The following is a 25,392-nucleotide window of genomic DNA, read 5'->3' on the forward strand; positions in this document are numbered from 1 at the left end:
CAGGGTGAGAGGCGGGGGACGTGCCGCCTTGCCGGGGAGCAGGTATGGGCTCCGGCATGCTAGGAGAGAGTTCACCTGCTCCCAGCCTGCAGCCCAGTGTTTCCACTCATAAACAGTTACCCTAGAGAAACGAAACGCTTGTAACAGCACTGTCCACAAGAATAAGGACTGGAAACGGCCACAGCCCGTCAGCAGGAGAGCGGATAACACACGGGGCCACATTCCCAACACGGCTGTGGCTCCTCAGCATGAGGAGGAAGAAATTACGGATGTGGAAAGCGTGCGGTGGTCTCAGAGCTGGCGAGACACCAAGGAGTGTGCCCCGAGCCAGTCCCTTCGTGGGAGGGTCAGAACAGGCAAACGGTGCATGGGACGCGCTCAGAGAGGTGCCTTTGGGATTCAGGTGGGGGCTGACGGGGTGGAAGTTTGGGAGCTTTCGGAGTGATGGGAGTGTTCTGTGTCTCGATGGTCAGCCCATGGTTCAGAGGAGGAGCCGGCAGGAGCACTGGGGAGGATGAGTAGCGTCACCGCCACGCAGCAGAGACAGGCGTCTCTGGGGGCAGCGCAGAGGTCACCACACCGAGCCAGACTGTCCTCGGCCTTCCCTGGGTTCAGCACCAGATGAAAACCATGTGCTTTGAACCCTGGAAAGACAATCAGCCCAGTCAGAGCCAGAGCCTGAGACAGGCGGCCCCCAGGGTGCAGCTGCAGGAAGCTGCATCCTCTCGTGGGCTCGAACAAGGCGGGGGACGATGTGTTCCCTCAATGACTTCTTGGTGTCCCTTGACATCCAGGAGTGTGAGGTGAGGTGAGGTGAGGGCTCTGAGCCGGGAAGCTGACAAGTCAGGGAGAATGCCAGGCCAGACGCATCGGCCTGTGGCGGTGGAGCAGAGCCTGGCACTCACTGTCCTTGCTCCGTCTCACTCCGGCTGCAGGCCTGGCCCAGGCCTGCCCACCCCAGGCATGTGGCAGAGCAAGCCTGGCTCCCAGAGCTCCCCGCAGGCCCTGGAGCGGCAGGTGGCAGGCATCCTCATCCCAACCCATGGCCGTGCCATGCACAGGATAGCCGAGCTTGCCACTGCCACAGGGTGTCGGCGGGTTGGAGCAACAAACAGGGCCCAGGTGCTGGTGGCCAGGCTGGCTGTAGGTGTGGGTCGACTGTCACCTGACTGCGCTGGAACAAGAACCACCGCCACCCACCCCCGCTGCTCTCCACCCGGTTCTGGGCTGGCCCTGGCTGGGCTTCGTGGATCCTCAGGTTGTGCGGGTCATGGCTTCCTGGAGCCGGGCTGGAGCCATCATGGAGTCACCATGGTTCCTCACGGACACAGGCGGGGCTGGCGGCGCCCCTCCACCCTCCTTGCCTCAAGCTGCAGGGACAGCACCGAGAAGCCACACAGACCCAGATGGCCTCGCCCGACTCTGACTCAGGGCTGTCTCCAGCCTGCATCCCACCAGGGCTGCACACACAGACGGCCTCTCCTGGAGCCCTGGAGCGTTTCCCTCGTGTTCTGTCTGCGTTTTCTGCTTTAAATGAGTTTATTTCAGTCGTGTCAAAGTGAAGGTCTCTTTCCCTCAGGACGTGATCAGTGGCGTTGCCGTCAAGTCACAGTGTTTAGGGCAACAGATGCCCTTTAATGATGCTATATAAAAAAATAATTTCACCTTTCTTTCCCCTTCTTGGTTTTGTGAGGACAGAGCATCTGTGTCTCGGGGCGGGGGTGGGTCTGCATACTCTGTGGCCAGCAGGCAGCAGACACCTGTTGGTGGAGCCCGCAGCTCTGTGTCCCAGCATCTCTGTGTCACCTGCATAGGGCAGAGGGTGGGTTTTCCATGAGGCCCCTGGAGCCAAAGCCACCCTTGATCACTTCCTGCTGATGAACTGGGCTGTGCTGGGGTGCAGAGCTCTCGGCTGCAAACGTTCTGGGAATTGAGTTGGGGTCCTTGTTGCTGGGAATTCTCAGACTTGGACAATATTAGAGAGGAGACCACTTGATTTTTAGTTTGACCCCTGGAGAATTGAAAAGCTGGAAATCTGTTTTCTGTACCTTCCCGCTCCCAGCCCTCCCCTCACTCCCCACCTGGCTTCTGTGTGGAGGGGGCGTCTGCATGGGCTGTCCTGCTGTGGCTGCAGGTGTGCAGACGCCCACTGCCACTGTCTCCCGCTTCCTGCTGGAGCCCACCTTGGCGTGAGTGTTGCCTGGCAGAGGCATCTCAGGCCCACAGGAGGATAAAGAGAAGCCAGAGAACTCATCATTCCAAAAACTGGCCAAGTTAAAACAATGTCTGGCCGGGTGCAGTGGCTCACACCTGTTATCCCAGCACTTTGGGAGGCTGAGACAGGCAGATCACCTGAGGTCAGGAATTTGAGACCAGCCTGGCCTACGTGGTGCAATCTTGTTTGTACTAAAAAAACACACACACATAAAAATTAGCAGGTATGGTGGCGGACACCTGTAATTCCAGTTATTTGGGAGGCTGAGGCAGGAGAACTGCTTCAACCTGGGAGGCAGAGCTTGCAGTGAGCCAAGATCGCACCATTGCACTCCAGCCTGGGCGACAGAGTGAGACTCCAGCTCAAAAAAATAAAATAAAATATGATGTCCAAACACACCTGTGCAGCTCACGGCTCCGTGGGGCTCACACCTGTGCAGCTCACGGCTCTGGAGGGCCCACACCTGGCTACAGCACCCACAGGTAGGGCCTTCTAATGCTCCTTATGTGCAAACTGTCTTGTCCTCATTAACACAAGAAGAAAAAGCAACAACTGAAATGTTGAATATGTAAGCCCACAGTGTCAACAATTTTTAGGTCAGAATCGAGCAAAGGCCAGGGAGCTATAGCCAGGCTGTATGATTGCAGGTGCCGTGGAAACTCCAGTAACTGAGATGCCGCCATGAAGAGCTGCCTGGGATATTACAGAAGCCTTAGGCCAGTCAATGTGACCACTTAGATCAGATGGACAAAAGCCTTGAAAAAAGGTGCAGGGGGAGTGCCGTGTGCAGTGACTTCTTTTCTCAAGGGAAGCCGGGATTCGGGACCCGCGTCAGAGCTGAGCCCCACGGCTCTCTTTACACCCAGACCTGCTCACCTTTTGTGGGATTCAGGCCCAAGTGTGCGGCATCGTGCAGTGGAGACTCCGACCCTCACAGGCCAGAGCAGGAGGTCTCCCGCGTCCAGGGCCCGTGCCTCCCACGTGTGTGCTGCCGCCCCAGGCCTCATGGGGTCGGAAGGAAGGTGCCAGGGGCTCAACAGGTTTGCACTTTAATGTCTACTGTTTTCCCGCAGGCCCAGGACTGTCTGCAAAGCTCTTGATGCTGAGCGTGCTTCACCCCCAAGCATCCCAGAGGGTCCGCAGCCCATGGGAAGTGTGGGTCATGGGCAGCACTGAAAGGCCAATGTGGAAAGGCGCTGCCGGCACCCGGGAAGAGCTGACTTTGAAGTCCACAGGCTGCTGCCTGGCATCAGAGCCGCTGGTGAAATCACATTAAACGTACTGGAATCAGTATCGGCATGCAGCCCTGTGAGGCCAGGATCAGGCGGATGGAGGGGGCGACAGGCCTGCCCTGGTCCTAGGCAGCCACACTCCAGAAGCAGAGCGATTATCCGAATGGCTTTATTGCATCAGTATGGGGGCAGCTCAGAGGAAAAGGGGCTGCTTTCAGGCCCATCGCCTTCAGGGCACCACCCGGAAGGGGCAGACCTCTGACTCCAGCACGGAGGCATCGTGGGAATTCTTAGAAAATGATGTCTATGGCATCCTGACCTCTGGCCCCGGCTGTAGCCCCCTGTGAGGCTGAGGCCCAGACCGGAGTCCTCAAAGGCGCTTTGTGCCTCTGACCTCCAGCGTCTGTGGGCAGAGCTAGGGCAGGAGCCGGGGTGCTCCTCGCAGCTGAAGCACATCAGCCTCCAGGGCGAGCATGTCTCAGATCCCCGCGCAGCCCCGGGGACGATCACACAGGACATGCTCTCCTGTAATCTTCAAGGGATCTCCTGGGTTGTGGGTACAAAATAAAACTATGCTAAAAAGAGCACTAGTAATTCCTCTTCCCAGCCGCACAGTCCAGCTCAGGTGACCTCCCAGTGAGAGAACCAGCCGCCGTGCTTACCACGCACACGCCTTTCTGGGTTCATGCCGAAAGTTTCTATTGAAGTGCACGTTGTTTGCCAGAAAACAAAAATAAAAATACAGTAAGTCCAGAATCTCTTCTGTCTGATTTCTAGTTAAAACTATGATCACAGCAAGAGGAATTCACGTGGTACAGTGACTAGAGCAGCAACTTCCGGAAGGCAAACCGATCCCGTCACAGAGACAGGCGACTGAGAGTCCACAGCAGACCTTGTGCTTCGGAGATGCCACGCCATGGCGAGAACTGCCTTCCTCTTAATTCCCCTCCCCTGGCTAAGCTCCTAAGGCGTGGTGATTCTTGGGGTCTTCGTGGTGTCTGGTGACCTGAAAGCTCGTGCCCCAAGTCTTGGCACCTGCATGGCCTGGCTGCCACCCCTTGGCTCTGCCCCCGCCTGGGCTGCTCTGGGCCCCAGCTGCCACCCCTTGGCTCTGCCCCCGCCTGGGCTGCTCTGGGTCCCAGCTGCCACCCCTTGGCTCTGCCCCCACCTGGGTTGCTCTGGGCCCCAGCAGCCAAGGCCTCAAGGGCACCCAGAGCCAGGGGAAGGAGCACTTCCGGTGTTTTCAGACAGACAAGCCTCTGTGAACAGGCCTTAGGTTCTGGAAGCCCAGGCTCTCCCGGCTGGCATTGGTCAGAAAGTCAGTACCCCTGCCCGCAGTGTGGGTCCCCTAGGCTCTGTGGCGGCCCGACTGTCAGCTTGGGACAGCCTTTTCCAGGTGCTTGGGGAGCAAACAGCTGCCCTCAAACTCATGGGACTTCACTTCCAGGCAGCAAGCGAGCCCAAGGAGTTTGTCCAGGCCCAGGTCCTTTGGTCTGCAAGTTGGAGCCCAGTCAGTGTCAATGAGCCAGTCAGCTGCGTGTCTGAGGGCAGAGCTTTGTCCTCAGTGTGAAGCCACGGGGGCCCTGGGTCCCCTTCATCAGGAGCCACAGAGACCCTGGCCCACCACACTTGGATGCTCAGACCACTGTTCTGAGGCGTGAAGTGGCCCAGAGGCGAGGCCCCTCCTCGAGAGGATGCCCGCCACGCAGAGGATGCCCGCCCACCTGCCACGCAGAGGATGCCTGCCATGCACACAGCTCCTGGTGCAGCTGTGCAAGGAAGTCTGCATGCTGAAATGAAGCGCTCGGGGGCACAGCCCACCTCCCATGCCAGTTCTCTCTTGCATGAGGGCAAGAAAGTGCGGATACCATCCCAGGAAAACGGGAGAGCCACGGAGCCAGGCGGGACCCCAGGCACCACCCCTGCGGCGACTGGGCCACCCTCAGATATGGAGACGAGAGGGCCTTGATAGACCCCACAGTGCCTGTGCCCACGGAGCCTGCTGGTCACCCTCACCCTGAGACACAGTTTCCACCCACCCCCAGCTCTCAAAGCACTTGGGGAGAAGCAGTGGCTGCTGTAACAAGCCTGAGACCCCTGCAGCTGCTCACAGGGGCACCAGGCTGTGACCCGGCTCCAGGGCGAAGCTCTCCCCTTTGAGTTTTCTCCTGCGGAGGGAGGACCTGTCGCGAGTAATTCCCTGTGTTTACAGGTGGGGAGGAAGGGCCACTGATGTGGGCGAGGGGACCCTAATGCCAGGAGGGTGGAGGAGGTTGTGGCTCGGAGGGAGTCCTGGCGGCGCCGCCTCCTTGAAACACCACGTTAGCCGGTGCTTTCGGGGACTGTGTGGGCTTGGGTCTGTCCTGAAGCACTGTGCAGGGGGCTATCACTGCAGGGTGGACGGCAGGCCTCTGGGGGCCAAGGGAGAGAAACGGGGTATCCACAGAGCATCTCCTTCTGCCGCATAAGACCGTCAGACGCTTCGAGTTTCCAGGTGGCAGATTTGGGGACCTGTGTCCCAGGACACACGGGCATCAGGAGAGGAGCTGCTGCTGCTGCAGCCGCACGCTGCAAGGCTGGAACGTCGCCGACGGGCCTGGAAAGTTCCAGCGCTCCGAGCAGAGCCGGAGGGTAGCACGGGCAGTGGGTCCCCGGCTCCCTTTGGGTCTGGTGCGTTTATCGGCCTGTCTGTGCCTTTTTTTTTTTTTTTTTTTTTTTAAGAATTAATTTTGGGCTGAAAAGCCTCAAAGAAGGCTTTGTTCCTTTGACACTTGCTCTGGAAGAAAAAAAAAATCCGTGGAAAATCTGACATCTGCAATGTAGAGATAAATCAATAGATGGGAGGAATATAATTATCTTCTACTCCTGAAACAATTTTTCAGATTTTTAAGTGTCTCATATCAGCTTAGAATTTGAATGACATTTTAATTATTTTGTTTTTTTCTTCTTTTCCTGGTTTGAATCTCCATAGAGTTCCACTCTCGGATTCTGCAGGGAGCAGAGCTGGTGCTCATGTGGGGGGAGCGGGGGCGGTGGCTGTGCGCCTGCCCGGTGGAGCTGTGCATTTCATCAGAAGCGGTGGCTGCCCTGGGCATGGGCAGTGCCTTAAGGAGTGGGGCCTGCTCCACCCGGTCAGCTGAACACCCTCGGCTGTTTTCATGCACGTTTGCAGGACAGGAGCCCAAGCGGGAAACAGTCTCTGGTGTTTTTGTGATCTGAGCAAACCCAGCTTCCAGAAGACCTGACTCGGTTTTTAAGGCAGTTCACCCTTCAGGTCTTTCAACAGTAACACTCCTGGGTGTTTGGTGCCCTCCCTGCCGTTGGGGGTGCAGGGCGTGTGAGGGCGGGGGCGTGCAGCGAGACCCTAGAGGCGGTGATGCCAGACCCAGACGTGCCCCCCTCAGACACAGCCTTCACAGTGTGCGGGGTGGCGGAGCCTAAGAACCCCTCCGAGGCGCGTCTGTGGACCGTGCAGCCTGCGTGTAGGTGGTGTCCCATCTGGCTCACACGCGGAGCAGGTGCCTGTTGCTTGGTGTTCCTGTAGGGCCAGGCTGGGCTCTTGGTCCCACCCCCCTGCTGTTTCTCATTCGTGTCCCTCTCAGCCACGTGCCGTCCTTCAGGGCGCAGCGCAGCCTCTCCTGGCTCTCCCACTCCCCCGCCAGTCCCGCGGGCCCCATGTTCGAAACTCGTCGGAATTGGACACGCCCCTCCCCTGCCCGGGTCGTCCTGCACAGATAGCAGCAGAGCCTGCTGCCTTCTCGGTCACATGTAGCCAGAGAACCCGGCGGCTCCCATGCTGCCTGGCCCTGGCTTGGAGCCTGCAGCCACCCCGAAGGCCCTCCCATGTGTGGTCGGTTTTGTGTCAGCCTGGCTGGGCTGGGGTCTCTGGTCCATCACCAAATGCTGGCCTCCGTGCTGCTGGGAGGTATTAATGTTTTGCTGACGTGGCTCCAGCCCGTGATGGGCTGACCTGGGGAGGAGGAATCTACTGGGAGCCTGAGGCTGACCCGACCGGGCAGGAGACCGAGGCTGGAGCTGGGGCTCCCTGGAGAGGAGGAAATTCCACCCCAACGGCAGCTCCGGCCCCTGCCCTGGAGGTCCTGATGGCTCCCACAGGCCTCAGGCTGCACCCCCGACCGTCTGGAGGCCGGTCTCCCACAATGGGACCGTGACTGGCACCGTGGTGGAAGGGACCCTGCATTCCAGGGACTCCTGGGCCTCCCGCTGTGGCCTCCTCAGCCCTGCTGTGCCTCATGCTCCGCCTCATGCTCCTGCCTGAGGAGTGCACCCTCACCCTCCTCTTCTTCCCTCGTGGCCATGCCCACCCTGCCCCGGGGCTCCCCGCCCAGGCCAGCCCTGTCAGCTCTGTCCAGACACGAGCCAGCCTCCGCTGTGAACAGATTGTGTTCCTTGAATTCCATTTCACATGGAAACCCTGACCCCAGTGTCATGGTAGCAGGAACCAGGCCCGACACCCCAGCACGCCCACAGAGGGAGCACTGGCTGATGGGAGGCAGCCGTTACGAAAGTGTCCCCAGAGAGACCCTCACCCTCTTCCCACCATGTGGGCAGCAGCGAGACAGCACCACCTGCAGCCCAATGCAGCTGCCCCGGAGCCCACCATGCTACACCGACCGTAGCCGTCGGCTCTGAACCTGCGGCATGGATTCCTGTCCTTTATGTGCCGCCGCGTCTGCCACGCCTGGTGGCTGTCCTGCCTCTCTGCACCTTGTCGCACCTGTGCTTGCAGCACACGGCCTCTATGGGGTGGAGCGGGACCCGGCACCTCACGGGCACTCAGTGCTTATGTGTCAGGTGGACAGTCGGGTGGACAAGGGGACAGGTGGGCGGACAGTCCGGTGGACAGGGGACGGATGGGCGGACGGTCCGGTGGACAGGGGACGGGTGGGCGGACGGTCCGGTGGACAGGGGACGGGTGGGCGGACGGATGGTCCAGTGGACAGGTGGATGGAGCCCAGGGGATTTGGCCGGGAGTGGTTGTAGCAGCAGAAACCGCCGTCATGGAGGAGGGCTCACTTCCGCGTCTGTGCAGTCTCACCTCGGACGCAGGCAGTGTGTGAGAGACGCTAGATGTGAATCTGTCTCAGCAGTGATTTTAGGGTGGGCGGGAGGAGGGGGCAATTGTTTCTGACTTGTGAAGGAATCATCTGAAGCCGTGAGTGCCCCAGGGAAAGCGGATGGGTGTGGGAGCCGACCCCTCCCTGGATGCTTCACTGTGGCCCAAGCACTGCAGAACTCCCACCCCCACAGCCTCCCTGCACCCCCACAGCCTCCCTGCACCCCCACAGCCTCCCTGCCCAAGTCCCANCCTCCCTGCACCCCCACAGCCTCCCTGCACCCCCACAGCCTCCCTGCCCAAGTCCCACCTTCCCCAGTGCTGACGGCTCCCTCTGCAGGCCCCTGGAAGCCTCTCCCGTGCCCCAGGCATCCTCACAGCAGCCAGTTGCAGTGTGTGGGAGACACACGGGGCCTGCGACTGGGCTCCCTTTGTGCCGCAGGGGGCGTGGCTGAGACCCATGTGCACTGGGCGCTCCCTCCTGACTTTGGGCTCATCCTGGAGGCTCTGAGAAGCTTCCCTCTGACACTGTCCGTGGGGTCTGTGCAGCGCATGGTGCATTTGTCCTCTTTAAAGACACGCAGCTTCTGTAGCGTGATGATGCGTGGAGCTCTGAGAATGAGTGTTGGGGAAGGCGCACCAGGCGCTGACTATAAAAAGGAAGCCACCGTTGTTCACGCCCGCGGTGTGCAGTTAACTCCTGTTCATCAAAGCAGCCCTGAATCTGCCCTTCCCAAACTCCCCCTTCCCAAGTGTTTCATACGTAAGGTCCCCTCCCTCACGGCACCTGCAGCCCAGATCCACGGCCTTCGTGGACGGTTCGTCTTCCCGGGAAGCTGTTTCTGTTGGGGCCGCCGCGTCCCCAGCCCCCGTGACGGACTCTCCCTCTGCTGTCTTCCTTGCAGGGCCTGATCAAGATCCGGGGGGACCGGTGCTGGCGAGACCTCACCTGCATGGACTTCCACTACGAGGTGAGCGCGCCGTGCAGAGTGAGGGCAGAGCCCCCGCCTCACGCCGTCCCATTCCCACTCTTGGTGGGCGCAGGCCTGCACACCCTGGTGAGCGGTTGCGTCACAGGGTCACCCCCAGTTGATTCAGGACACCCTCTCCTTTCTCCGGGTGGGGTGGTCACACGGGGGTTTGCAGGCGCCCCTCACTTGCTGGGGCCGTGGGGACGGGGTCCGTGGCCCTCCATGGTCTCAAGTGCAGCGGGTTTGCTCTGGTTCCTGCACCGGCACCCTCTGCTGCTGTCTTCGGTCCTGCCCAGGCCTCCAGGCCAGCCCCTCCTTCCTGGAGTCCACAACTCCCCACCGTCCCGGCAGGTGCCTCTTGGGGGCTTCCTGCCTGTGTGCCCAGCCCCTGCCATGCGGAGCTGTGGCTCCATCATTACCTGGACACGGGCAGGTGTGTCCCACAGGGCAGGTGTGAACCACAGCATAGTTCCACTGTGCTTGGCCCCCAGGCCCAGGCTGAGTCCCTTCAGACACCCCGGTTCCTGCCAACTGCTCACAAGTTCATGTAGGGGCTGGGAGTGACCTGGGGCCTGGAGCTCACGAGTTCACGTAGGGGCTGCGAGTGGTCTGGGGCCTGGAGCTTGGATAGTCATTTGTTCTCAGTCCATGTGGGAGCCTCCTGATAGCAGCGTCCCCACCCTGGGCCTGTGTGGTCGTGGCCACGGCGCACCGAGAGCATCTCAGGCCTGGACACCCCTTCCTGCGTTCGGCCAGCGCTCACACCTGCACTGGAAGCCGTCGTTGTCCGCGTGCCGCCGACAGCCAGTGGCAACTGTCTCATTGCCTTTGCGTTTTCTGCCAGGGTTGCTCTGGCACTCACCGCCTCCACGCGTGGAGCTGGTGCCATTCTCACGTGGCACCCCTGCTGCGGTTCTGTGTCTTGGTCCACGTGCCGGCCTGGGACGGGCGTTTGTGCCTGCATTTACATTTAGTGGCTGTGTCCTGGCTTTATTCTTCAGGCTCTTGAGATCTCCCCATACCCCATCAAATGCCCCACCTTGCTGAGGACCTGTGAGCTCCTCTCGGTCTGAGACCAGGTTCTGCTGACGGTCGGTGAGATGCCAGAAAGCTCTCAGCTCTGTGGCTGGATGGTCCCAACACAGCCGTGACAGGCAGCAGCCACAGAGCACACGGGCGTGAGAGGCTATCGCTAACAAAGCTTGCACACCGCAGCCCACGCCGGCCACCCTGCCCCCAAGAAGGTCCAGTGCCCTCAGCCCAGGTCAGGAGAGCTGAGGGGACCCGTGTGTCCAGACGCCCTCAGGACAGGTCAGCAGAGCTGAGGGGCCCATGTAAGGTGCCCTCAGGACAGGTCGGGAAAGTGTGGGGAGGTCCCGTGTCTCCAGAAGCCCTCGGGCCAGGTCAGGAAAGCTGGGTGGGCCCCTTGTCTCCAGGCCAGAAGCTCCACAGCGCATCTCACGGAGCCCGCTGGCTCAGCACAGGTGGGGACAGCGGTGGTGCACTGGGCTCAGGTCCACAAAGGCTGGGTGCTGGTGAGGACCATCCCATGCAGGTTTCCATTGGCGAGAGACACTGAGGTGCCCACCCGTGTCCCCACAAACACTCCGATGCCTTCTCTACAGAGCGGCTGCATTTTAAAGCTGGTGTCAGGCATCCTGGGCTGTGTCTCTTCAGTGAACGTGGCTGCTCTGGGCCCGGGAGGGTCTCAGGATCCGCAGGACTCGCCCGGCCAGGACCACCAGGGTGTGGTGTTTCTGAGGGGTGGGTCACACCACAGCTGCGCTCCGGCGAGGACGCAGGTCGCAACTCTTGGGGAGGCTGGCTGGGGGGCCCCACAGCTGCCTGTCAGCACTGCCTTCCCCTGTGTCCACCCGGCCAGCTGGGATGCGGTGGGTCCCTTCCCGCCCCCGTGAGCACCCAGTTCTTCCTGTGCCCCAGAGGCCCAGGACTGCCCCTCGCCGGAGCTCTCTGCTGTGTTGTGTGTGAGGAGTGCTCTGTGTCCACCGCCAACTCCACCAGTTCAGACATGGCCCGAGACAGTGGACAGAGTGGGCCCAGCCTGGAGCACAGAGGCAGGGGCAGCCCGGGCCTGAGGGATGGCCCTGGATGTCTCGAGGCACCCTCGGTGTCACTGCCACCCGGAGGGTCGGCCGCAGCGGTGTCCGGGCCACAGACAAGGCCTGCAGGCAGGGCCCAAACCCACTCTCCCTGTAGCTTGCAGCGTGGCTTTATCTGGGACCGCCTCGTGATTAGTTAAGATGAAGTCAGCGTGGACTGTGCTGAGCCCCAAATCCAACGACTGTGTCCTTAGAGGAGGCCCAGACACATGGGGGTCCTGAACCCACGTGGCTGAGCTTCTGGGAGGTTGGATTGTGGCTGGGGCCACTCCCCTCTCCAGACACTGAGGCTGCAGTGCAGGGTGTGCGAGGTCAGGGCCCTTTTCATCCACATCCCAGGACAGGCTGAGCCTTGGCTCACGGAGAGCCTTGAGCCTAATGTCCTGATGGTCACATGGGGTCCAGGGCCAAGCCGGGCAGCTTGAGGCTCTGGCGGCAGCTGCTGTCCCAGCGGGTGGGGCCACCCCCTCCCCGCCCAGCTGCAGAGACTGTCCTCGGGGAATCGCGTTTCAAATCCCACCATCACCTGAAGAGGCATGGGGGAGCCCCACTGAGCTGGGAGAAGGCCCAGGAACCCCTTTTCTTACATCCCGGGGGCCCCTTGGGGCTCTAGGAGCAAGTACCTGGAGTAGCCAGTGTTCAGAGCAGTGCAGCGCCGTGCCTGCAGCGGGTGGACCGCCGTGACAGGGCTCCGGTTCACTGTGTCCCTGGGGCAGGGATGGCCCACGTACCAGCCTCAGGGGCCTGGACTCCACTCGACAGACGGAGCAGTGGCCATGCCCAGTCCAAGGCCAGGTACGGGAGCAGTGTGTGGGGAGAGCGAGGACATCACGTCTGGGGACAGCTACATGGGGGCCCCGGGAGAGGGATGCACAGGTGGGCAGCGGCCATGAGGCAGAGGGGCCCTCAGCTGGGACGGGAGCCGCAGCCCCCTCTCACCTCAGACTTGTCTCTCAGACAAGGACGCTCCCTCCCATATGTGTTGAGGACGAGGCACTGGTGAAGGTTTCAGGAAGTCAGGGTGTCATCTGCGCGCCCAGGGCCCTGCATGAATCCTCTCTCCGAGGAGGACCTGATTCCAGAAGGTGGCAGGCCCCTGCCTGCAGCCCCCGAGCCACGCCGTCTGCCCCACAGCATCGGGGGTGGGGGCCTCAGGCCCTTTTGCTGTCTTTCCGCTTCTTGCTGGTCAGATAAGGAGTCAGGGGGGTGCCCCTTTCTAGGAGAGTTGCGCCTATGCTGTGGGGGACGCTGAGCCCCTTCAGGAGCCTGGAAACCTCCGGAAGTTTCAGCAGCACAGAGCGAAAGGCAGCCATGCACCCCGGGGACTCTCCCTCCGGGCTGGAGCTCCGAGTGTGCGGACTTCTCTCCCCCGAAGGAACTGCTCGGCCGTGGCCGTCCGCACCCTCACACCCCAGACTCGCCGCTTTTTTCATCTGCTGGTAACGAAAGGCAGTTGCCAGCAAATTCAGTCCGTTAAGCCAGAAGCAGCGGGGGAGGCGTCCCCAACTTCCAAGAGAAGAGGCCAGTTCCCCGGAGGGTGAAAGGCGACGGGGCAGCTCTGCCTGAAACTCCCGACAAGCCTGTGGCCTTCCATGCGTGGTGTTCCCAGATCTCCGTAGACTCCACCAGGATACCCTGCAGCTCACTCAGCTCTGACGCCCTCTACCCAGAGTGAGTGCAGACCCCGCAGGCCAAGGGCTCGGTCCCACGAGACACTGGGGATGCACTGATGGCCGCTTGCTCTCAGCCAGGAGAGGGACCAGAACCATGTCCTCAGCCCTGTCCCCAGGACCCCCAGGATCCCAGGGCCAGCACAGGACAAGGGTTGGTGACCGGGGACGGGCGCCATCCGGAATGCCGCGGGCTGTGGGGAGGGTTGCTGCGGTCCCCACGTCACAGTGGTCTCCTGACGACACGGATGCAATAGCAGGTTGTGAATGCAGGGGTCACGCAGCTGCTTTGAGCAGCAGGGATGGGTACTGGCTGCTGAAATGGAAAATCCAGGCCTGTCCTCTGTCTGCACGTGGGTTTTAGGAAGTCAGCTGTCATCGAGAGGGGTGGGGTGAGGACTCCCACGGATGGTTTTGATGCAGAGAAGACTCACTGGATCTGGAGTACATGGACCCCGAACATTGCAAACAAGTCTCCGTTGCTTTTTAGGGGAGTTGAACGTGACTCTGTTGCTAGAGAGCAGCAGGAAGTCTAGCACCATTATTCAGTCCCACGGTGCTCCTTCCACGCCCCTTCCAGAGCTGCTTCCCAGACGTGGCACAGGGCAGCCCCTGCCAGGGCCTGGGCGGGCAGGGACCCACGGCCACTTCCCTTGCTGCCGGCAGGAGTACCCCACTGAGCTCCACCCCCTGCACCCCAAGGCTTGGCCCGAGGTCAGGCCTGTCGGTGAGTTTGGGCCGACGTCGTGGAGAACGACAAGTCTGTCTGTCTGCGAAGGACGCTCTCAGGGCTACAGACAGGTCCCGTGATGGCACGGAGCCTCCCAGAGTCGGCTCACTACCAGGGACCAGGCCACGCACCACAGACCCTCGGGGAGCTGCCTGGGCAGGGCGGGGGTCCCCTGGATCTGCCTGGGGCCACCTGACACTCCTGGAGCCAGGGTCTCCCAGCCTGCGGCCGGCAGCCTGCGGCTTGGGGGTGCGTCTCTGGCGCCCACACACACGGGCGGAGTTTTAGACCAGTGGTTAGAGAGATCCGGAAGCACTGCCTCTGCCGCTGGTCACTCTCTGCACCCTGACTCCAGGCCCAGGCCACGGCCATGCTTTCCAGGGTGCCTGCGACAGCCCTGCTCACCCCGAGGTGCTCACGGGGACCAGAGGCCATTCGTGCTAGGAAGTGCGCACTCTCTGCGTGGGGCGGGCCGCACAGAGCAGCCCTCGCTGGACTGGGCTCCCAGAGTTCTGTGGGGCCTCCGGGGGTGGGTGGGAGTGACAGGGGGGTGCAGAGCTGCTGTGGATGCCCCCGGGGGACAGGGCCCTGCTGCCCAGAGCAGCCTTGCTGAGAGAAGCCTCCGCTCATGTGCCCCTGCCCGCCCAGCTCTGCCACAGGTACCGAGGCCGCGTGTGTACCACACTTCCGGCAGGAGTGCAGGAGTCCGTGCTGACGTGCTCAGCCTGGCCTGGCCAGCTTCCACCAGTGTACTTTGTGGCTGGTGCGTCCCCGTGTCAGGCAGGCGCCCTTTTCCAGCTTGCCCCCTCAAGGCTCACACAGAGCACAGCGGCTGGGGCTGCCCCTGGCTGACTCCCAACAGGGAAGCTCAGCACAGCCTTTTTCCTCCTGTGTCCCAGGACCCACCCAGCAAGGGTTTGGGCCAGGATATCCTGTAATGCCTTTAACTACGACTAGGGGCCGTGGGCTGCCAGCCCCCTCAGGCTGTGACTGGATGTGAGTCACCAAGCGCCCTCAGATATGGTGGCCCGATGTCTATGTGGGAATAATATATATCCAGGTTGGCGTTACCCTTAAAGACTGTGAATGTCATCGTTAGGGGAACGCGCCTGAATCCCATCCGGCGTGCGGGGAGCTGAGGCCTCTCGCCTGGTCTCCTGGCTGTTCTATTGGTTTTTGTAAGAAAATGTTTTCTGTGTGTGCTGGGGGCTGGGGAGGAGGGGCAGTGCCGGCCTGTGGAATGTCAGGAGCCCGGGTGGGAGGGGCCTGGGGAATGTCCAGGGCCTCGGGTAGGAGGGGCCTGGCCTGGCAGGTGGCCCACTGCAGGGTGGTTTTGGCAGGGCCCGGCTGACAGCCCCAGGCCCATGCCCTGGCATCACCCGGCAGAGCAGCCCACCAGGCCAGTACAGGCCTGAGGAGACACCGGCCTTCCCTGGGCCTGGATTTCCCGGTTCTCCTGGGGTCCTCTTGCCAGGGACAGCCGCGGTATGGGAGGCAGGGGTGCCACCTCAAGGTCAGCAGTGCTCACGGCTCTTCTACCCACGCAGCCGAGGATGGCAGCGCCTGCATCTGAGCCCTGTTCTTACGCATCCCTGTGCTGCCCACCCTCCACGCCCCCTTACTGGCTTGTGTGATCCCGAGCAAGTTCTGTCTTTCCAACTTTAAACTGATCACCTACTACCCTAAGGCGGTTGTGAGAATCAAATGTTGTAACCCGCACTGAAACGGAGGTTCTGTAAAGGCTCCAAAGGGATGGGGATTTTCCAGATCTCTTTCTGTTATTGGTTTCTAATTTAATTGCTTTATTGTCAGAATGTATTAGATCTGCCCTGAGTCTTAAAATTTAGTCAGATTTGTTCTGTAGCCCAGAATGTGGTTCGTCTTAGTGAAAGTTCCATTTGAGCTAAAAATGAACAGTGTTCTGCCAGGGTTCATTAGATCGAGTTGGCCAATAGTGTTTTCAGCTCTCCTGTACTTCCTCATTTTCTGCCTGTGTTATCGATTATTGAGATGACGGAGATTGAGATCTCCAACTCTAATTACGGATTTGTCTATGTCTGCTTGCACTTCATGTCTTCTGAAGCCCTGTTATCGGGCGCATACATATTTGAGAGTCTTCCGACCTGATGAACATTGTGAAATGGCCTCCTAACTCCTCCTCATATTCTTTGCTCTGAATTGTGCTTTGTCTGGTGTGAAGGTGGTCAGTCCAGCCTTCTCGTCACTCACGTTTATATGCTGTTTTTCCACCCTTTACCTTTCAGCCTGTGTGTGTCTTCGTATTTGAAGCAGATCTCTTAGAGCCAGAGTATGCTTGGGTCTTATTTTTCAATCCAGTCCGACAAGTCCCGCCCTTTATCTGGGTGTTGGGCCATTGGCATCCACTGCAGTCTTTCCTGGGGAAGGTTTCAGCTGTTGTCTTGCGATTTGTTTTCTGTTTCTCCCATGTGTTCTCTATTTTATACCTTCCTCTGGATTAATTGAATATTTTTGTGACTCCTTTTTATTTTCTTTCTTGGCTGTAACTTTTTTGTCTTATTTGTGTGGTGGTTTTAGGGTTTATAGTACATACCTTTAATCCATAACAGCCCACCTTCAAGTTATACTAAGCCTATTTCATAAATGCTGAAAGAATTTTACAACAATATTCTACCAACAGTATTTTCCCCTCCTGGTCTTTTGCTATTATTGCCAAACAGTTTGATTAAACAGTCCAATTATCTTTCAGAGACATTTCATTCAATTGGAAGAATAGCCTCATTGTGTATCCATATACTTACCATTTCCAGAGCTCTTCTTTCCATCTGTGATCATTCTCCCTCCACCTCATGTTACCATTTCCAGACTCCTCACTCCTGCGTGGAGACCCAGGTTTCCATCTGTGATCATTCTCCTTCCACCTAACAGACTTGACATTTCTTCTAGCATAGGTTTGCTGGTGACAAGTTCTTTCAGCTTGTCAACGTCTAACAAAGTCTTTATTTCACCTTCATTTTTAAAAGAGATTGTTGTTGGGTATAGAATTCTAGGTTGACAGGTTTAGTACTTTAAAGATTGTACTCTACTCTCGTCTCATTTGCATTATTTCCTATGACAACTCCTTATCTACGTACTCTGTAACATCTTTCTCTATTTGCATGTAAGATTTTTTATCACAAGTTTTGAGCAATATTCGATTATGATGTGTAGTTTGTAACACTACTCTAAGAGATACGCTTCAAATACGAAGACACACACAGGCCGAAAGGTAAGGGGTGGAAAAGCATACCATACAAACACAAGTGACAAGAAGGCTGGACTGGCCACCTTCACAGCAGACAAAGCAGGATTCAGAGCAAAGAATGTGATCAGGAGTAAAGAGGCTATTTCACAGTGTTCATCAGGAGGTCAGAAGACTCGCAGACATCTATGCACCTGGTAATAGAGCTTCAAAAGACATGAAGCAAAAATGGATAGAACTGCAAGCAGACGTAGACAAATTCATAAAGTTGGAGATTTCAATAACACATAAAGCAGGTAGATACAAAATAAGGATATAGAAGAGTTGAAAAACACTACCAACTAACATGATCTAATTAACATAGGCAGTTTGTGACAATTTGATTACTTGTCAATCAAACTACAATCAAAGTGATCAATAGTGTCATACTGTCATGCAGTAAAATGTGGCCATTTGGTTAGTTGGTGTCATTTTCCTCATGTTTTTTGTGCTTGGAGTTCGTTGAGTTGCTTGAATCTATAGGTCTATCATTGTCATTACATTCAGAAAATATTTGGCCAGTGTTTCTTCAAATATCGTTTCTGTACCTCTCCAGGATGTGAGGAGGCTTACACAGCTGTGAGTGCTGAGCCCTGTCTGGGGTGGAGGGTGTGTGAGTCAGTACTAAGTATCTGTTACCCAAAGACTCAGAAAAACTTTTACTTTGGTTTCTCTAAAATGGGCTTTTCCCACTAACATCAGAGTTCCACACTCTTTGGCTTCTGGATTCAGGCTGTTTCAGAGATCTGCTATCGCCCAACACACCCCAAGCCTCAGTGGCTTAGAGCAGCAGCATCTTTCTCCTGGTCCTGCGATGGGCTCCGCCGGGCGGGTCTTCTGCTGCACGTGGTGTCAGGTGGGGTCATTCACGAGCTGATAGCTAGGCCGAGAGGTCCAGGGAGGCTTCACTTGTTCTGGAACTTAGTGTGTCTCCTGGTGGCCTTGCCCCATGGCCACCATGGGCTTCCTCACAGCTTGGTGGCCTCAGAGGAGAGGGATCTTTCATGGGGCTGGATCTGCCTCTTCAAGGACTGAGCTTGAGAGTTCAGAACATCACTCACTGCATTCTCTTGGCCAAAGCTGAGCCCCAAGGTCAGCTGGGGAGGCGAACCCCGCTCAGGGGGGGCCAAGGTCAGCTGGGGAGGCGAACCCTGCTCGGGGGGGGGCGGGCAGCAGCCACCACAGCTGGGCCTGAGGCTTTTCTCATTTTAACACAGCGTTGGGTCACGTCAGCCCCGTTTCTGTCACATTTGTCACCGTCTTTGCCACTCACTGTCGTTTTCCTCCATCTGCGATTGCCGTGATGGGAAGGGGGGTTGCATGTCCACAAAGGCATCACACTGTGCGCCTGCCGTGGCCCCTTCCCAGGTGAGGTTCTCAGCCAGTGGCAGTCACCACTTTGGGACGCAACATCCAAGGGCCGCTTCCCACAGGGACCTTTGTGATTGGCTTGTTCCTGGAACACATGGGACCTGCCTTCATCCCAAGACCCTCACCTGATAAGCATAAGCAGCCTCCTCTCCCCTCCCACACGTCAGCAGCCCCAGCGTGCAGGGGGGAAGGAGAGGTTCAAGTCCCCCACCCCAGAAGCCAGACGGAGAGCTGGGACTTCGGGTGTGGGCCTAGCCCTGGAGATGCTTGTTCCCAGCACCTGGCCAAGCCTGCCGCCTCCTGCGTGGGTCTCGCCACAACCCCAAACACACAGTGAGCAGCAGCCTACAAGGGAAGTGGCAGCCCAGGCGTTCTGGTTCTTCTCTGGCTTTTCACTGTGGGCACTGGGGGGTGGGTCCCAACAGACAACACTCGTTCTCCCCCAAGATCTGCTGCCTTCTAAGTCCCTAAACAGGTGTCATCCCCTTCACACTTTCCTCATGTTTTTCTTATTTAAAATTGTCTTTTAGGAGAAGTTTGCGGACTCTTTCCTAAGGTCTGGGCCAGCAGCCCTGCCATGCCCTGACCCGCCATTCCCCTGGCCACGCGCTGAGTGTCCCGGCCGCACGGGAGCTCCTAGCCTTGCCGTGCATTGTGACCCTGCCACACCCACCTCACGGCCCACAGCCGAGTTTCCGGTCATGATGTTTTCTCCCAGCCTCGGTGTAAACAAAAATAACTCTTTGCCCTGTAAGCAAATGAGCAGAGGCCTCAGGACCCTCCCCAGCCCATGGCTCTCAGGGGTACTGGGGCCCTGTGCCCGGACGCCCCCTCTCAGGTGTGCACGTGGCCGCCTCCTGCACATCCCACACCCCCGCCCCGGAGCGAGTGCCCAGCACGGCCCCTATGTGCGCTTTCTGCCACCCGAGGGCCCCGACCTCCACGCAGCCTCTCTGGACCCCGGGAGTCCCAGGACCAGGGTGCGGACTCTGAAGCGTCTGGGGGCTGCCTCCGTCTCTGCAGGGCTTGTGATTGTTGTCCCCAGTAGGGCTTCTGTGGCTGTGCCGGACCCCATGGCTCCTGTGGGTTGTGCTAGCCAGGCCTTCAGCCCTGAGCAGCATGCGGGCAGGCCCCTCTGCAAAGCCAGGCAGAGCGTGCAGCATCATCCATCACGGGCACTTTTCCCACCACCACCCTGGGCTCACCGACTCACATGACCCTGGCAGTGCCACTCCGGGTCCCATAGTCTGGGGTTTCCAGGAAACAGCGTGTGGGGCCTGGGCCCCGTTTGCCAGTCGGGCGTTCTCACTCCAGACAAGTCTGCACAACCGCTCTGATTTGATTGATGGATCGATTGATACAAGGTCTTGTTCTGTCGCCTAGGCTGAGTGCCGTGGCACAGTCATGGCTCACGGCAGCCTCCACCTCCTGGGTTCTAGCGATCCTTCTGCCTCAGCCTCCCAGGTGGCTGAGGCTACGGGCATGCACCACCATGCCCAGCTAATTTTTTATTTTTATAGAAATGGGGCCTTGATATGTTGTCAGGCCGGCCTCAAACTCCTGGGCTTAAGTGACCTGCCTGCTTTGGCCTCCCAAAGTGCTGGGATCACAGGCTTGGCCTTGATAGTTTTCAGTTATGGTGCAGAGCAAGTTCCTGTCCTTCCTCCTGACAGGGCTGCCGAGTGGGACCCAGGTGTGGGGACTCCTCTGTGGCTTGGCCTGGGAGGCTTCAAGGTCCCCACAGCCAGGTTTTGCGCTTAGAGCCTTGAGCTGGGCTCGGGGCCCGGGCCCCCATTCCTGCTGGTCCCCAACCGGCACATCCCCACCCACGTGCCCATCCCCAGGGAGAGGGCATCCTGAGCCTGAGGGGCTACCTGCGGAGCCCAGCTCTTGGGGGTTGTGTGGGCAGCGGGCAGCACGTTCTCCGACCGCCTGTGTTCTCGAGTTCGGCACGGACGGTTACTGGTGTTGTCTCTCCTTCAGTTAGGGTGTGTATTCTTGGCTTTTAGATGGTAAAGATTTTAAGACAAATATAAACACTTTGCTTTTGCTTTAAAAACTCGCTTCCCCCTCAGTGTCCCTTGGCTCTTAGGCTGGCAGGTGGGCTCCATGTGTGCAGGGTCAGGCGAGCCGGGGGGATCCTGTGGGCAGTAGGGGTTGGGGTCAGAGTCAGGGGGCCAGGGACCCACATGCCTATCCCTAGCCCCACCCCCCGAGATCGGCCAGGCACCTCACGGCCCCTCCTGTCCCTGTCCCTGCAGACCCAGCCGGTGCCCAACCCTGTGGCATACTACCTACACCACTCACCCTGGTGGTTCCACCGCTTCGAGACACTCAGCACCCACTTCATCGAGCTCCTGGTGCCCTTCTTCCTCTTCCTCGGCCGGCGGGCCTGCATCATCCACGGGGCGCTGCAGATCCTGTTCCAGGTGAGCCCGCGCCGCCCACCGGCCCCCGTGTCCACAGACGGTGGTCCGTCGCCCTATTTCTGGCTGCCCTGCTGTCTGGGAGGCCCCTGGGGCATTACAGGCCCCCTTTCCTGGGGACAGCCTGTCCTCCCCAGCCATTGTTGGTATCAGGGCCTCACCAGCTCCTTCTCATCCCCTGCAGGGGCCCCACCGTGGCCCTGTCCCGGGCTGGAGGCTGAGGGTCTCCTTCCCAGGCGTCCTCCGAGGACTGGCTCCTCCCAAGAGCATTTCCTGCAGCTGCGAGAGGCCCGGCCGTGTCCTGGGCTCGGCAGCGGGACGGGGTCAGGCACGCCAAGGCCCTGTGTGGACACCCCCACATTCCTGGGATCCTCTCCTACGATTCTTCCATTCTAGAGGTTTCCTTTCCCGTGTCCATGTCAGTCCACCAGGAACCAGGGTCTGCGAGAGGCGAGGGTCATTTGTCTCCATGTGGGTGAGGGACTGCCTCCCCTGCCCCCGGAACCCAGGCACCCCTGAACCCCCGTCCTGCCCACGCTCACTGCCATCCCTGCCCCACAAGCCCCCTGCATTGAGGACACCTCGAAGGGCAGGGCACTCCCACGCCGCCTCCGGCCGGGCTGGACCAGTCTCGGGCGTTTGCTTTTCCCTATAAACGCTACATTGCGATTGTCAATTCCCAAGGAAAATGTGGTGGGGATTTTAAAGGTGGTTCTGTCTCTCGATTGTTTCGATGGAGGTGTAACATACATCCAGGGCAATGCACAGGTCCTGGGGTGGCATTCCACGTGCTCTGGAAAACAGATGGACCTGGGTGCCCCACGCCCCTTCTCCCGCCCTGCCCCATGCCCCTGCCCCCACCCTGCCCGCCCTTGCCCTGCCCACCCCTGCCAGAGCACACAGCCTCTAGGGGCAAAGCTCCGTCAGCAGGCGCGGGTGCTACGTCACGTTGGTGCACGTGGGGGCGCCCACAGTTGTTGGCCGGGCCCCGTTTCATGGTGTGCGTCCTGTGGTCGGTCCGTCTGTTCTGTCTGTACTCGTGGTGGTTTCCGGTTTTCACCACAGCCTGCCGTACACACACGCGATCTCGTCATCCCGTGGACGTGTTTTCAAGGGCACTGCTGTACCGTGAGCAGGCCTGTGATTCACTTTACAGGAAGCTGCACGTGTCCCAGGGTGGCTGTGCCGCTCTTGGCCCCTCCCCGCAGCAAGGACCCTGGCTGTGGTCGCAGGGGCCCTGAGCAGCTCCTGACGCCCTCGGTCTTTTCCACGTTAGCTGCTCGGAGGCAGGTGCTGGTACCCGTGGGGTGATTTCTCTGGCGGGCATCGATGTCACTGTGAATCTAAGTGGGAAGAACAGACTTGCTCACAGATCGTCCCCTGTCTAGGACCGCACGTTTCTCTCTGCAGCTGCTCAGGGCTCCTGGAATAGTTTCAGTGGGTTCCGTGTAGCCGTACCCCACACATGTCTGCGGGCTCCTGGAATAGCCATATGCCACGCATGTTTGCAGGCTCCTGGAATAGCTTCAGTCGATTCCATGTGGCCGTACCCCTCGCGTGTCTGCGGACTCCTGGAGTAGTTTTGGTCAATTCTGTGTGGCCGTGTCCCTCGCGTGTCTGCGGACTCCTGGAGTAGCGTCAGTCGATTCCGTGTGGCTGTGCCCCTCGCGCGTCTGCGGGCTCCTGGAGTAGCGTCAGTCGATTCCGTGTGGCCGTGCCCCTCGCACGTCTGCATGCTCCTGGGGTAGCGTCAGTCAATTCCGTGTGGCTGTGCCCCTCGCGCGTCTGCATGCTCCTGGGGTAGCATCAGTGGATTCCGTGTGGCCGTGCCCCTCACACGTCTGCGGGCTCCTGGGGTAGCGTCAGTGGATTCTGTGTGGCCGTGCCCCTCGCACATCTGCATGCTCCTGGGGTAGCGTCAGTCAATTCCGTGTGGCCATGCCCCTCACGGGGGCAGCAGCTCCCAGGTGACTTCTTTTGTTGATGTTGCAAATGGTGCCCTTTTAACTCACACTTCCTCCTCTTGGTTGCTAAGTGTGGGACTCTGGTGGCCTTAGCCTTTCTCAGGCGACCTCTGCACTGGTGCTACCCTGTCTGTCCGCGGGTCCCTCGCAGACGTGTCCTGTGGGCGATCTGGGGATTCTGCCGGTTCTGCGTCCATCCCTTTCTCCCCTGCTGGGTGGGGTTGAGTGCCGTGTGGGTCTAGGGTCCCACAGCAGGGAGGGCCCCCGCCCTGCGCACTGTCTGTCACGATGCCAGCTGTGGGTTGTTTTCGTGGCTGCTTTTATTCACTTCTCCTTTGTGGTTTTTAGCCACGAATGGATGCTGAGTTGTAGAAAGTGTTTCTCCATCAGTCGTGAGATGCTCGTTCTTCCATCCGTAACGTGGCAGGTTACGTTCATGCTGCAGGTGCTGAAGCAAGTTCACATTCCCAGCACAGCTGAGCCTCTTCCTCTGCGGGCGTCTGGAAAGCAAAGGTGGCCGTCCTCACACCTGGCAGTGCTCCCGTGTGAGGCCGCCTGTGCCGCCGGGGTCTCTGACTGATCACCCTTGGGGGCCACAGGACAGGCGGGCTTTCGACTCCTTCTTGAGGCAGTTTTTGTGGTGAACGTTTTCCTGGGAATTTGTTCATTTCATCTGTTTTCAAATCTTGGCCAAAAAAAAGTCATAATATTACGTTAGTTTTATAGCCTCTCAAGTAGCCAGGACTACAGGTGCCACCACGCCCAGCCATTTTTAATTTTTTGTAGAGACGGTGGTCTCATTATGTTGCCCAGTCTGATTTTGAACTCCAGGGCTCGAGTACTCTTCTTGCCTGACCTCCTAAAGTGCCGTGACTGCAGGTGCACACCCGGCCTCAAGGCCTGTGTCCTCACCGATGCAGCTCCTGAGACAGCGGGAGCAAGGTCATGCTTAGGGTCAGCCTGGCCCTCTGTCTCTGTTAAGTAAAGGGCCATACATCTCAACTGACGTATTTGGACGTATTGCCACATCTTTGTGTTTTTCTCTTTGTTCTTTGTATCTTCCGCATTTTTTCCTGTTATTTTCCCTCCATTTCCTCAGTGGTTATCAGCCGGGTTAACTTACTGGAGGTCTCAGTTTGGGCAGCATCTTTGCCACCATGACCCCCTGAGGTCCTCAGCCCGCCTCTGCCCCCTCCAAGCCACCTGCGTCCGTTCCTCCGGTGTTTCAGCTCTGTTTTATTAATTAAGAGACTTATTTTAGAAAGTTTTAGGTTTTCAGAAAAACTGTGCAGACTACAGAGGCTCCCTTATCCCCATCTCAGTTTCCCTGCGCTCAGCACCTTGCACTGGCCGGGACATTGTATAATTGATAGGCAGGACTGAAAAATTGTTGCCAACTAGAGTCCCCAGCTGACAGAAGAGTCATGTGCAGTGTTGCTCATTCTGTGAGCTCTGACAAACGGACGATGGACGACAACGCGTGTCCCCATCGCAGCTTCACGCAGTCGCTCATGGCCCTGGAAGTCCTCTGTGCCCCGCCGGCCCTCTGTCTCCATGGTGCTGCCTCTGCTGGACGTTGTGGAGTGGGAAGCATCGTGCGGCCTCCGCGGACTGGCTCCCTTCCCTCTGCATCTGCACGGGGGGCTCCCCGCGCCTCCTGGAGCCTCCACCACCCGTTTCTCTCCAGCACTGAGACCCCCGTGGTCCGCACGTGCCCCGGTTTATTTCTCCACTCAGCCTCGGAAGGGCCACAGACGGAGCCCCGGGCACATGTGCTTCCCACACGGGGCACGAGGAAGGTTGTGCTGAGCACAGGCGTGGGGCCAGGGCTGACTGTGCCAGCCCTGGGTCCCACTGCCACCCAGGGAGGGGTGTCCAGCCTGAATGGAGTGGTCTATTCCAGGATTCCTAACCTGGGTGGGGCCGCACACACGGGCGACTCCTGAGCCGTCTTCAGCCATGTGGTCCTGGGGTCCCAGCCGCTGGAGGAGGGCCGGGCTGAAGACTCCCAGGAATGCCCCCCCCCACTCCCCAGCACCCCCCGTGTGGGCTGCGCTGCCCCAGGCTCCCGCCTGCCCCTGCCAGGCTCAGGTCTGGTTCTGAGGCCAGTCCAAGGGCACCCCTGGACACACGGCCAGGTGGGAGTGTGGGCCTACTTGGCTCCGTGGTTGCCTGGCAGTGGGGGGTGCTCAGGATCCCACCTCCCGCTTCCATGGCCCGTGTACCCTGTAGCGTCCCTCCCTCAGGCTGTGGTGGCTGGTTCCACCACTGGCGCTCTCCAAATAAGCTGATGCTGGCTGGGAGAAGCTCTCATGAAAAGCAAGGTGCTGAGTTACTTAATCAAGAAAGTTGGAGTC

At 59.0% G+C, this 25,392-nt stretch overlaps 1 protein-coding gene across 1 annotated transcript in view; it reads left to right on the plus strand.

Annotated features, from left to right (window-relative positions):
- Positions 1–25,392, plus strand: part of LMF1 (lipase maturation factor 1) — a 122,879-nt gene that overhangs the window by 57,869 nt on the left and 39,618 nt on the right. Inside the window, exons 5-6 of the mRNA XM_025369753.1 lie at positions 9,430–9,495; positions 20,907–21,074. Of these exons, the coding sequence (XP_025225538.1) occupies positions 9,430–9,495; positions 20,907–21,074 (234 nt within the window). The remainder of the gene's footprint in view (positions 1–9,429; positions 9,496–20,906; positions 21,075–25,392) is intronic.

This window comes from Theropithecus gelada, chromosome 20 (assembly GCF_003255815.1).
Source record: "Theropithecus gelada isolate Dixy chromosome 20, Tgel_1.0, whole genome shotgun sequence".
In the NCBI taxonomy this organism is placed as follows: Eukaryota; Metazoa; Chordata; class Mammalia; order Primates; family Cercopithecidae; genus Theropithecus; species Theropithecus gelada.